Source organism: Prinia subflava, chromosome 11, assembly GCF_021018805.1.
Source record: "Prinia subflava isolate CZ2003 ecotype Zambia chromosome 11, Cam_Psub_1.2, whole genome shotgun sequence".
NCBI classification, from domain to species: Eukaryota; Metazoa; Chordata; class Aves; order Passeriformes; family Cisticolidae; genus Prinia; species Prinia subflava.
Window position 1 is genome coordinate 18,813,459 of NC_086257.1, and position 13,689 is coordinate 18,827,147.

The following is a 13,689-nucleotide window of genomic DNA, read 5'->3' on the forward strand; positions in this document are numbered from 1 at the left end:
AATGCACATTTATATTTGTAAATACTGCTTTATCTATGCATAGGAGAGAAAAGAAATCCATTCTTGACAAGAGAGATATATTTACACAGACTGAAAAAAAAATCCCCAAAACAACTCAATATCCTGCCAAGCCTGATCTATTGACAAGCTTTGGAAAAGGTGAATTTGATTTAGTTCCATCCAAACTAAATTACTTGCAGTGCAACTGAGAAATTTGCAAGGTAAATGTAATTTATACCAAGGCAGCAAATTTTCCATTCATCAGCACAGAAATCCTTTTAGACACCTTTATCTTCAAACAGGAGCTGAACATCTGATCTTTGCAAAGTGAGTCTGGCACATGACTGAATAATATCAGTTGCCTACATAGTCATTTTTACCTGTTAAACTATAAAAGAAGATTCATTTTTACAATTTGTCTAAATTACCTACAAGTCACTGATTTTAAGTCAAGAGTTCCATTGCCATTCTGACCATGAATACTAACAGATTTAGAAAAATGCTGTGAATTTCCAGATATGTTCACACCATATCAACCAGAAAGGTGCACAATATTTCTGTATGTGGGACCTTTATTAAAATATAGGCCTTGATGGCATATTTTCTCTATAACACACATTTTACAGGGGAGATAAAATTTTCAGAAGTAGTTTCTTTAAAGGATTCATATTTTCCTATTCTTTATTTTTCAGTTGATATTCAGACACAGATAGAGAAATGGGATGATGTCAGTTTTCATGGAGACAGGAGTAGCAAGGCCCACCCTTCTGCAGAGCGAACATCATCATCATCCAGAGCTCCATCAAAAGAGATTTTGTGGTACAACTTTTTACTTTCCTTAAAAAAAAATATTTCCAGCCCAGCTTTCTTAATTCACAGAAATGCTTGCCAGATAGCAAATCATGTTATTAAACCTGTTATGATCACATTAAATGTGTTCAAGCACATATTTTTGACAATGTATCATAAGCAAGGGCACTATAAAATGCCATTTTTGCCAGCAATTTTTAATGTTGTGGAAAGTGGCAGGTGCTTAATAAATGGTGGTGAGAATTCTACAGAGACATGCAGTGAAATCCTTTATTGTGGTGATTGATTTTTACACACTGACTGAAAAATAGACATTTTTCAGTCCTGTGTCTCTGTCTAGCCTCAGTTTCCCTATCTATGAAATAGAAGAGTGAGAACACAAAGAAGAGTCCAGGCATTTTGATAACTGGAAGTTAAACAATTCAGTTAAAAGAAATAACCTAATTATTCAGGGTGTTCTTGTGAATCTGAAAGCCACAGGGTGAAGTGTCCCAGTGCTGAGTGTGTAAATAAATGCATTATTTCTAGGTCCACAGAAAACAGATCACAGTCTGAGCTGACTAATGTCAAGAGTGCCTTGGACTCTGATTCAGCCTCAGAATTAGAACTTGCACCTGCAATACAGGTAAGAGGATTTGGAAGATTTATTAATAATAAAAAGGCAAGGAGGAACTTCCACTGGCTAACCACTGACATTCTGGGAGAACTCTTCAAGGGATATTTTCAGGATCATCAGGGAAAATATCTTCACACACCTCTGAAATGAAGAGGTTATGAAATTAACTGTCAGCATCTGAAACATTCAGAGTTTAATTCTGCAGTGAACTGTGACCTTCCTGTAAAGAGGGAAAAACCTTCAAACTACAGTTTACAGCACCATCTTTTTTCCCTCCCTCCAGTTCTGAAATTCAGACTTCTAGTGGTTCCCAGCCGTGTTAAATACCTCTCCTTTAGGTGCCTTGGCCAGGCAGGAATTCCCAGGACTGGGAAATTTCTAGGGAAAACAGGAAACAATCATGACACCAATGTTCATTAGCAGTTTATCTCCACAGGTGGGGGAGCAGTGTGGTCACAGGACTTTTTCCTGCTGGAAAAGGAACTCTAATACGGAGGGCTCTGGGCTAAAGGTTTGTAGATTTGCCCAATTCCACTGTTGTGCTGTGTCTTGGACAGGTCTTGTTGGAAATGATTGCTGAGGGTTGCATGTATGTATGCACGAACAGGTACAAATATTTCTATGTGCATTCCAATAAATCAGGTTGTTCACGCCCCTTCTTTGCTGCTTCTTACTTTCTAACTTAGAGACTTCAGCCATTGCCACTGGGAGGGGGAAGACAGAGTTTTCTGGTGGATCAACTTTTAGTTAAAAATAATTTTCTCACCTTCCATAGCTATTTTTAGGCCTGGACTTCAAAAAATTTCTGTCAGATAGAAAATCTGGAAATTAATGAAAAATAATAGCCTCATTTGAAAATGGAAAAATGCGACACTACCTGCCAAATGTGTATCCTAAGATTATACACCTTTTTTGGCGTTTTCTTAGTAAAATGTGTCCTTTACTTCCCTGCCATTTCTACATTACAAACAGGGTCTTTTTCCCCTCTGGAAAGCCTCACACTAGTTGTAATGCATGATATCTTTCCTTTCTCTACAATAGATTTGTACATCTTAGTAATGAAAAAGATCAGTTACAGGATGCCATCCACTTGAAATGGATGTTGTGTTCTCATGTGCTTTGTCCAGCTCATATTGAAGCATCTCTGCCCCTCTTTTAGGAAGCTGTTCCTCAGCCCAATAGATCCAAATTCCAGGACATTTGTGTTCAACCAAGATGTGTGTAAGTCAAGTACACAGGCACAGGATTTAAATGCTGTGGCTTTTTGTAAAAGCAATTACAAATGCAGTGTATCTCTATATGATCTATTTCCTTTTCATCTTCCACTAGAATAACTGCCAAAGCAAAAAATCCACATTTTTCACTCAGTTTAAGTTCAGTTAGTTGAGGCTCCATAATGTTTTTAAAATGACTGATACTTCAAAATAAAAAAAAAAAAAACATGAAGCTGAATAAGCCAACTTGAAACAAAAATAAGACTAAATTTCTTATCTGTTGTCTTGGAACATTTCATGTCTTGTTTTGGTTTGTCTTAACCTGCTTGTTCCAAACTTGTGGTCCATTTGAGTAATAAAATGTTAAACTGGTAATTATTAATGCAGAGAAATGACCTGAAGTGAGAATGTGTCCTTATTCTAGGTAGGTTATTTGGAAATGTGGTTTTGTTCACTGCCTGTTCATCCTGCTGGTACTTGGAGTGTCAAAGCTGTCAGCTCCCAACACAGCCTCATCTGTCTTGACTGAGTTCTTAATCTGCTTGCAAAAGAAATCACGTTAGGGCTTTTATCAAAGCATATGTTTTCCATACTTTGTCCTCTATAGGTCTTGTCTATCTCATTTAAGGGCAACCTTTACAAATTCAACACATTCTGCCATACCCTGAAGATTTCATCTTGTCAAACTTGCTGCAGCTTTCCATCAGCAGTTTCCCAATCACCTCATCACTCACCTTTGGCGTGTTAGATTTAGCTCCTCAAAGTGAAATGTTAAGTAACTGGGTCATATTTTCATTAAAATTATATAATCTTCTTAACAAAATCCTTTGTTTACCAGCACTTGTGCCAATACCAAATCCAAAAGATGAGCTTTGAACTATGAAGGGAGAAATGTGTTTGAAGGCTGTAATGGGCAGGTCACTGGTGGCTATCACTGGATGTGGCTGTCTTGCTTCTCAGCATTTACTCACATCATATTTTACATATTATTAACTCTTAAATAGCACTAGCCCAAAGTTTCCTTGTTCTTTCTTTTATCTGCCACTCTGAAAAGTTCCTCGTTATGCTTTTATTGGTACTGAGATATCCTACAGTGTCTGGTGGGGGGAGAGGACAATTTTGAAGGTTTATTTTTAATCTTAATATTGTAAACTGCAGAGGGAAATAATATGTTCCATTGTCTGTGCATAAAGTCTGCTCTTGTTTTAACTCTATCAATAATTTCCTGGGCATTTTAAATAATTAATTGCTTACACAGAGTATACAAAACCCCTGACATGCTAAAAATCTGTGCCTAATTCTAATATGTCAATGCTCTTAGACAAAGGTATTGTAAAACACAGAAATCTCCAGCTCGAGGCAACAATATTTAGAATGTAAAATTAATTCCCCACTTCTCCCAAATATCTGCAGAAAGACCAAAGGCGCTAACTTTCCTTGGATGTGCCTCTTACTCTAAGGAAATGAGGAGTTACAGGGGACAGATTTAGCTCATTCTTTGAAGACTTGATCAGAAGTTAGGACTGGAATTTAAGCCTCTCACCAACAGTTAAACACATAAGCAGAGTAAAAGTGCAGGAAAGTGTGTGCAAGTGCATTGGCATGGGAGGTTTTGTCCCTGAGCACAGAAGCCCTGATCAGCTGCAGCAGCTCTGCTGTGGAGGGGTGAAAATGTCAAACCCCAGTGCCCAGCCTTGGGCACAGCCTGGGCATCCCCTGGGGAAGGCACAGTCCCACCCCACCTCCTGCTGAATCTGGGCACTTCTCCAGTGCTGCCACTCCATTCCCATCCCCTCCCTCCCTGGACCAGCAAAAATAGCGAGTTTGGGGCTTTTCATGGGGCTTTTCATTTCTGGGTGTCACAACCCACAGCACGATCTGCATTGTCTATATGCAAATGCAGCTGACGTGGCTTTGGTTAATGACCTTTTTTCCCCTCCTGCTGTCCATTTAATGGGAGATAAAGTCCATTCCTGTGGGGAGGATGTGGGGACAAAGTGTATTCTCTGTCCTGTGGCAGAGGAGGGGACTCTGCTTCTTGTCCTCTTGCCCCTCACCTCTGTGCTGCCCCTGGAAGCTCACTCTGCCCTCCTGCAGTACAGCCTGCTCTGAACACCCTCATTTACAGGATTGTCCTTGACCTAAGGAGTGGCAGTCACTGGAAACAAATGGGTAAAAAGCAGAAGTAATCAAATGGTTTGCAGAAGCCAAGTCATAAATAATGGAAAGGCCAGGAACATAATTAGAGCCTATCAATAGAGTCCTGTGTCAAGAAAAACAAATTAAATTCTTTGATCAGATTACAGGTCCAGTTGATAAATGTTGATGTGTGATATTCTACAAGAGGTTTGAATTAATATGTCATATTCTGATTGTAAAATTGTGGCCACACAATGTGAATAAAGCAGTTGTTAAACAGATTAAAACTGGCTAACCTGAGGTCTGAGGAGCAGTAATTATTTACTAGGAGTTGTAATCACATAGGGATTATTCTGGGATTCCAAAGAGAAACCATGTTCTTCATTTTTATTGATCTGAAAATAAACATGCAAGCCAACTCCTCAGAAAATTTCCATGTGATGCAACAGTGGAATGTAAAAAAATGAAAATAAAGGATATGTAAAAAGGAGCTGGTGATCAAGGCATCTGTATAAATTTGTATTACAATACAGTTCATTGGAAAATCACACATTTCAGAGCAAGAATGCAGGCTCTACTTACAAGACCAAGCTGGGAGGGAGCTTGAAACAACAGAAGTGTTCCCTGTGCAGTACTGGGGGAAGAGGAGAGCGTAGAAGCAAACATAATTCACGAGAGACAGGAAATCACCTGATTTCTGCAGAGAGGAGCAGCAGGACAGGTGCTGCAATAAAGAGTTCACTTTGCTTGTCTGTATGGCTATAAAAAATTAAGAGGCAGAATAAAAGTGACACAAGAAGATAAAACCTGAATGTTTCATATTAAGAATATTTAATATTGTGATGCTTTTACATCATTAAATGTCTTTATATCACTAAAACCTGATTAAATTTATCAGTATCTTTCTAGAGAAAAAGTAAGGAGTATTAAAAAGGATGGAAAAAAATAAGAATAGAGGGAAACTGAAATTAAAATTAAAAAGAGAAACAAGGACGACAGCTGAAAAATTGCAAACAAAGTGATGACATTAAGGTCTCTTGATAACTTTAAATTAAACCCAAGCATCTTTCTGAAAGATATTTATTCCAGACAACCTTAGTTTATTCTCTGAAGAATGTCATTTTGGTTCCATGGGTGTTGAGTGACAAATGCCATCATGTGACACACAAATGAGTGATCTGAACCAGTTGTCTCTTCTGCCCTAAATTCTATTAACCAGTAAAAGAACTGGTTTATGTATAGGACTGGGTTTTGGTTTGTTTTCAATGACAACCTGAAATCTCTTCCTGGCCTCACCAAATAAAATTATATTTTCCAAACGTGGACTAGAGGTGGAAGATGTGAAAGCAGAAACAACAAATCCTCAGTGTAGACAATCCCTCACACTCTGAGTTTCCTGTCAGAGCCAAGTCCAGAGGCCAGCACAGAACACACACAGTGCCCACCACCACCACGTGCCTCTCACAGAAATTGTGCTGTATCCTTGTTTACCTTTTGTGTTTCATCCACTCAATGTGCATTTCACTCATCACTCTCCAACTGAGAGACCAAAGCCTCAGGAACAAAATAGAAAACCTAGGGCTCATTTGACAAATGAATGTCACCTTCCTAGGAATAAAGCCACGCGTGTCCAGCCACAGAGAAATAAATGCATTTGACCATACACTGCACGTGTATGAGAGCTCAGAAATGTGTCAGGTGTTCCATCCCAGCAGTGCCCACTCCTGCACAGACAGCCAAATGAGTCTGATGTGATCAAAATTGGTCTTTTAGCAGTGTGGTTCACAGAAATTGAATATTACCAGTACAGACATCAGAAATATAATCAGAGAAATTAATGCAATTGGAGGCACGGGCACACAAGTGGCTAATGAGTTTAACCTTTTGGCAAGCACTAAGGAAGGGATTAGCAGTCAGAGCTTTGTTCAGCAAGATTAGGCCACTTTGTGCTTTTTCTGCCATCCTTAAATATTGTTTGTTTTTGTACAGCGTTTTTTGTAAAAATAAAGTTGTTTTTAGAAAAAGAACAGGGAAAAAGTCATTATGTTCTTCCAGTGGGATTGACCAATAGTGTGGTACTAAAAGAGATGCTGATTGTAAAAAGGATTTGTTCTTCCAGGGGAATCCAGGGCAAACCTGACTCTCCAATGTGATCCCAAAAGAAAACCTGAAAGAAAACCACAAAATGTGCAGGGAAAAAATAATGTTTTCTTCCTGGGTGGTTGTCAGTGGAGTGCATTCCCACAGTCACAGTGCAGAAGGAACAGGAAGGTGGAACTCCTATGGCAAATCGTCAGCTCTCTCCTTTTGTAGCCCTTGCATTGCCTTTTCTCAGGTGTCTCTTTATCTTTCACACATCTTGAGTGAAAAGGAAAATCTGGAAAAGATAAATTACTCTGCTTCCCATGAGAAGTGGTCTCTGCTACAATGTAAGACAATTCAGAGGAATTCATGCAGGGAAACAAGTAGTTCTCCCCAAGAAAAAGGCCATTTAGGGGCTCTAGATAATTAAGGAAATAACTCACAAGAGTGATGGAGAGTCTACCACCCCTTTCTGATTTATTCTTTTATTTTTTAGGCACGGTCAAGCAAGGAGCAGCGTTGGGGAACTCCTCTTCTCTCCAGAAATCACTCCTTGGAGGAGGAATTTGAAAGAGCAAAGGCAGCTGTTGAGGTATTATTTCATTTACTGTTTTCATTTTCAGCTGATGTTCTAGAGATTTCTCTTTTATCTTGCAGCACAAGCAGAGGAGAAAGTTGGAATTATTCAAAGCAGAGAAATTATACAATTCATGGAGCTATTAATTTAAAATAGCAGTTTGTGTTTTTGAAAAAAAGGATATCCAAAAGCCTTAGCTATAAAGAAACATTGGAAAGAACCAAGTTTTTAAGCTGGATTTTTATTACTAGAGCAAAGGGGTAAATCTCCCATAAATGTAGCTAATTTCAAACCACATGTAAAAGAGGGAAACATTTCTCCCCAGCAATTGTGTGGAATCAGTTCTCTAAGCCCAGACACAAACCAAGTCTCCAGTGTGGAACCAGAGCTCAGAATCACTGATGAGCAGCACAATTGCCTGCTGTAAAGCAGAGTTCTACATGAGCACCAACCATGCACCATTTTCACATTTTTACAACTCCTGGCAGAATGCTGAGCACAGGAGTATTGTTGTTTCCTGGTAAATCTATCTGCTTTGAAAAGATAAAGGTATTTGGATAGTTCTATTGCACTTCTGGGGTTTTTTTCACTAAATTCTACATTTTCAACATATAAATCATCTCTTGAGTGCTGTCCTATACCACTAGTCCAAATTGATCCAAAGTAGAATACAGCTTTTTAGCAGAACTCAACAAAAAGTTAGATATAAGCATTGATCTGGTGCATCATTAACTTCTCAGGGGTTCCATGGGCAACCCTTCCAAATCCCATCTCCACAAAGAGCCAAGGCAGCTCCATTCCAGCAAGGACAGAATTTCAGGCTAAATTATGTAACAGCTGCTGAAATGAGTTCTTAGGGTGCAGAGGATGAAGCTGTGAAACCAGTTCCTCAAAACTGGTTATTTTTAACATGGACTGCAGGCTCATTAGTCTCCAAACCATCTAGAACATTTTAGGGATGTTTGAGTTTGGATTTAAATTTTAGCCATGTATTTCAGTACTCTTCTAACTCAAGTTTTATACCATTATAATTCCAGTGTTGACACTTGAACTATTCTAGATTAATATTGGCTGATGAGAAAAAAAAAAAAACTATGCCTAAATCTGATACTGGCTTCTAGCTAGAAAGAAAATTTCTTGTTGAAGTAATTCATGTGATTTATACGTTTTTTTCATGATATGCTATGGTAAAATGCAGGGTTTCTACCATGGTTTCTTGGCATTTTATTGCACACAAAAAAATCTGGTCTCAGCATACAAAGCAAAATGGACACAATCAGTAAATTAGCTCTCTCATAAACTAAGCACGGAAGGCATTTTTTTCTCTCCAGATCAAATAAATTCTTCATAAACAACTGCTGGTGATGCACTGGAGATGTTTTTGATGTCACACATCATACACATTTGCTCCTGGCTGGAAAGGAGGGAACTTGCTTTCACATTACCACTCTTAAAATGCTTCAGATGTTCCTGCAGGTTGATCCTCGGGGTGGGACTGCTGAGCTGTGGCCTGTGAAGGCAGCACAGGGAATCTGTGCTGAGCATCTCCATGCTGGTGGTTCAGCAAATGATGTCAGTACTCCTGCAATTGCCAGAAACTTGTGTGGTGGGGAGTTTCCAGACACTCAACAGAAAGAAAAATGAGTTGAGTCCAACAACAGATTACAAGACATTATTGAATTACTTTGCAGAGTGAAGTAAGGAGGAGAATATATTGTAAAAAATACCCCAAACCCTGCAGACTAAAAGGTCACTCTGAGGCAACAGAGACAGGTTGTTAAAATACTTTAAAGTAGTCTCAATAATGCCTATTAAAAAGAATCAAATGAAATGTTTCCCCAGATGTAGCTGGCAGCCTTAAGTTATTCTTTCTGCTTAAAATAGAACCTTGGGCCAGGTAGTTAAAATGTAAAGGAAAGGATTCTTTAAGACCTTACAGATCAGCTATTCCATTTGCATATGAAAAGAGCTGAATTCTCATCCTAGCTAAAATGAAGTGATAAGAAAGCTGGAATGACTGAAATAAATTGGAGCCCATCTCAGAAAGATTAGTGCTTTCTTAAGCAGAGAATAGATACAGGTCAAAAATTCATTTTTAGGCTTTGGCTGTTTCTGTAATATTCTTCAACTGGGAAAGCTCCAGGTGGAAAGATTAGCCAGGAAACTGATCAAGAAAAGGAAGTAAATCTCGGGTTCTTTGTGGCCTAGTTCGAAAAGAATTAATTAACAATTCAGTAAATGAAGACACCAAACTTTATCCTCCACCCAGTGTTCACTTCAGAGCTTTGGGAATGGTTTTAACATGTCAGACTTTGAGATTAATGAAGATTTGTGAGGTAATTCTTTCTTAAGAAGGTTTAAAGATGTCTATGCCATTGGGGAATCTTTTAAGAATAAAGTGATGAGTAAAAACAACTTTTTTACTAGAGAGGGTCCAGACTCCCTTGCAGGGTTTGAGTGCTTGCAGACCTCAGTACCTTTTCTGGAAAGGTCTATTCTGGAAAGGTATATTCTGTAAAGGTATATTCTGGAAATTGGATTTGAGTTTTGCCTCATGATTTTTTGTCTCAATGATTTCCAAGTGCCATAGGAACTAGGTTTTAACGCAATCTTTCTAATAATTAGCTCTGTTTCACCAAAAATTGGTAGGTTTGAACTTTTAAAAAATTACAGGATGGGGATTCAGATCCATCCTGTATTTATATCCCATTAAAAGAATTGTTTTATCAACCACCATCTTACTGGTGATGAGTTAGAATAAATAAAAATTAAAGCAAGAAGGTGCAAAAACTTCCAACAGAGAAGTGTCTCAGAGAGGGAAAAAAAAGCTGTTTTGTTATTTTCTTATTCCACATTTCTCTGATTAAACTGCAGATGCCACACTGTTTTGTGAGCTTATGCATAAGAAATTTTGTGCTGTCCTTCCCAGCATCATTTTATTTACAACACAATGTCACATGAACCATCTGCTGTATAATGTACTGCTTTGAAGCATCAAAGCACATTACAGCTAAATTATGTGACAATAGGAGGAAAAAGATGGGATTAATTTGTTCTAGCCTAGGAAAACATATTCCAGGACCATCAGTTTTGTGGCTCCCATGAGTACTGGTTGGAGGTTGGAGTCCTTTCTGTACCTACAATATTCCTGTCTCACTATTTGGACATTTCTTTGGATGGGCCTAAAACTGGCCAAGCTGTATTTTAAATTAGAACTATGAAACTGAGTCATTATTTGATACTCTTTCAAAACACAGCGGGAATCTTTGCCTTGGCAATGATTTTTTTATCTCTAAACTTCAATAAAATTTTCATATTTTGTTTCAAGAAGATATCAGCTAAGGAAATCTTACCTAGTTAAGCAGACAATTTAACTTACTGTGTCTTTCACATCAAAAACTATGGTAGTGCAGCATTCAGAGAAAAATGGAAGAACCTTTCTTGTGCATTGGTCAGTTAGGAATGTTGCAAATTAATTTTTGGCAATACAGGACAGGCAAAATTATAAAAGTTATGACAACAGGTAAATTTATAAATACATCCCCTGCCTCCTTTCATTGGACCATAGGAAATAAAGAGCCTAGAAATATTTTGCCTCCTATTTGTTTAACTGCTGAAGCATATTTTTAAATACTAAGAGTAAAAATAGCCTCTGCCAAAATGCAGAATTTTCTGCTTGGAAGCAGTCAGATGGTATGAACACTTTTCCTCGTTGCCATTCCTCTTGGCTGCTGCAGAGGATCCAAGAATGTGTTAAATGTGTTCAACTGCTCTGAAAACTTTTGGTTCGTGCAAAGTTCTTGGCCAGCCTTAAGGTGGCAAAAACATTGAAATGAGGTTAATTAGCACTGGTGGTGTAGCAAATAGAGTTAAAATTAAATCTAGGAGCCTTTCAGAAAGGCCCAATATTTATTTAACCCTCCTGCCACTGAAGTCAATAAAAAAATTGCTGCTAATGGCAGCTGAAATAGACTTAGGCCTTCAGCAAAGACTGTCGTATTTACAATATTTAAATGTGTAATTTAAATATTTAAATATTTACAGTGCTCTAGTGCAGGAGGAGCTGAGAGAGATGATAGCAAAGCTGGTCTTCTCCTCACTGCATTTTCCCTCCTCCCTTGCCTCTCTGTGGATGGACATTCAGGGTGGCTCCCTGAGTGCACAACTGGCTTTTTACAGGGAGTGGAAACACAGTGAACTTCTGTGAGAATTATAAATATATAATTAAACAGCAGAATTTGAATTTAAGACCTAAATCCACTTATATGCTTGCTTACTGTCTGCAGAAATATGATTTGATGTTTCCATATCATTGATCCATAAGGAAATTTTGCGGGGAAAAATGCAAGCAAAACTTCTAATATAAATATCATACATACATATAGATATATAATTATTTATTTCTATAAATTAATCTGGCTAACTAAGGCCATTACTAATTGTTTTTTCAGTAGTTTTATTAATCTGAAAGAAAGGGAAATTTCCACTTTCTTACCTCCTGCTGAATCTCAAAATTACTGCTAGTTAAAACATGATCACGTAATTTTTATTTCAGTGCAGAGAAGATTTGTGCTGAATGAGAAACAGCTGATGGAGTTAGCTGTGGAACAGGATAATTTTAGGGATTCAGTTGTTTCTGGTCATGGCTGGTAAGAGTTAAAGAGGGAGTGAAAAATCTGATTCATTATCCCAGCCTTTTCAAACCCTAAATGGACATTTCAGTACAATCTCACAACTCTTTATATGAATGTGTTTTCTTCAAGTGCAGAATGAAAGCAGATTGTGAGGTGGTGTAACAGAGTGGTCAGGGGAAGTTCACTTCTATTACCTGGAGTGAAATCTCCTTTCCAAGAGTGTAAGATTCCCTTTTTATTTCCTTTTCCACAGAGGAACATAGCAGACACCTTCACAGGAGAATTTTGGAAAGGCTTGTAGTGCTCTGCAAATGCTCTGCTATGGATCTCCTTTGCAGAGTCTCATGACTGGTGTGTGGAAGCTGAAAAAGTAGCACCTTAATTTGGATTCTCCTTTACTTCTATTTCTTGGCATCATTTTCTAGTAGCCACAGTTGTTCCCTCCTTCTGGTCGTTGCTAATCTCATTCGTCGTCCTAAATCTCATCCGTTTTTCATAATTTCTCTTTCCCTTGTATGGGCATTTTTCCCTCAAATTTGAGTTGAATATTAATCTCGTTCTATAATTTTATAATCTCTTGTAGATTCCTCTCACCAGCAGAGTACACAATGCAGTATTAAGATTTCTCCACTATGTCAAAAAGCTCAATTTGTATTACATCCCTCATGCAAACACCCTCTGCCTAAGCTTTGGCATTTCTCTTTCTCATAGCTGGAAATGATGTTGAATATACCAAAATAAGCAATGCTTGCTGTCTTTTAAACTTTTATCTATTGTTATTCTTTTGCATATGCACTTAGCTGATTCCTCTTTTCTTCTTTCTTTCTTTTCTTTGTCCTGGGACTTGAAGCATTAATTGCCTTCAAATTTTATGTAACAATTTGCTGTTAGCATCAATAAGATGCAGTGTAAGCTGCTGCAAATCCTGCTTCAAATAGGACATACACTGCCTCTGAGATAAAGAGTTTTCTGTTGACAAAATGCATTGCAATATAAGAGAGGAAATTTAAGTATATGGAATTCCAAATGGGAGCTGTAGTATTTCAGTCTGTGTGATTATTAATAGAAATAATACTGCTCAGCAAAACTGACACTCAAACCAGAAAGAAATGGAAAGAAATTTAAAAGTTTTGGGGTTTCTTTTTGATCTTTATTTTAAAGTTTTGTTGTTCATTTTCTCTTCTCTTCCTTTTTTTCTAGTCTGACACAGAGTTTTGGGATAAAATGCAAGCAGAATGGGAGGAAATGGCTCGCAGAAACTGGATTTCAGAGAACCAGGAGACACCAGGGCATGTGACCATCTCAACCATTGAGAAGGTAGCACCAAGGTTTTTATTGCAATATATCCCCCCTGTGCAAATGTGAGATGAGCCTCAGCTCTTCCAGGGAGCCCAAGGAAACCCTTTGGACATGGAAGATAATTTTACCCCAAAGAGCTCATCCTCTTTAATTGCCTGTGGGTGGGGCAGAATTAGAAACCTTTCCACAGTGAGAATGTGTTTAGACTTGCACACAGCCTAAATTGAGCTGAAAGGATCACAGAGAAACTGCTGGATTTATGGGCACTTTTTAAGACAGGTACTTCAGGAAAAGCACCAAATAAAAATATCCGGACTG

The 13,689-nt window shown here is 38.1% G+C and overlaps 1 protein-coding gene across 1 annotated transcript in view; it reads left to right on the forward strand.

Moving 5' to 3' along the window:
* Positions 1–13,689, forward strand: part of PEX5L (peroxisomal biogenesis factor 5 like) — a 101,639-nt gene that overhangs the window by 81,949 nt on the left and 6,001 nt on the right. The window contains exons 5-8 of the mRNA XM_063408593.1: positions 693–819; positions 1,339–1,435; positions 7,358–7,453; positions 13,273–13,389. Coding sequence (XP_063264663.1) covers positions 693–819; positions 1,339–1,435; positions 7,358–7,453; positions 13,273–13,389 — 437 coding nt within the window. The remainder of the gene's footprint in view (positions 1–692; positions 820–1,338; positions 1,436–7,357; positions 7,454–13,272; positions 13,390–13,689) is intronic.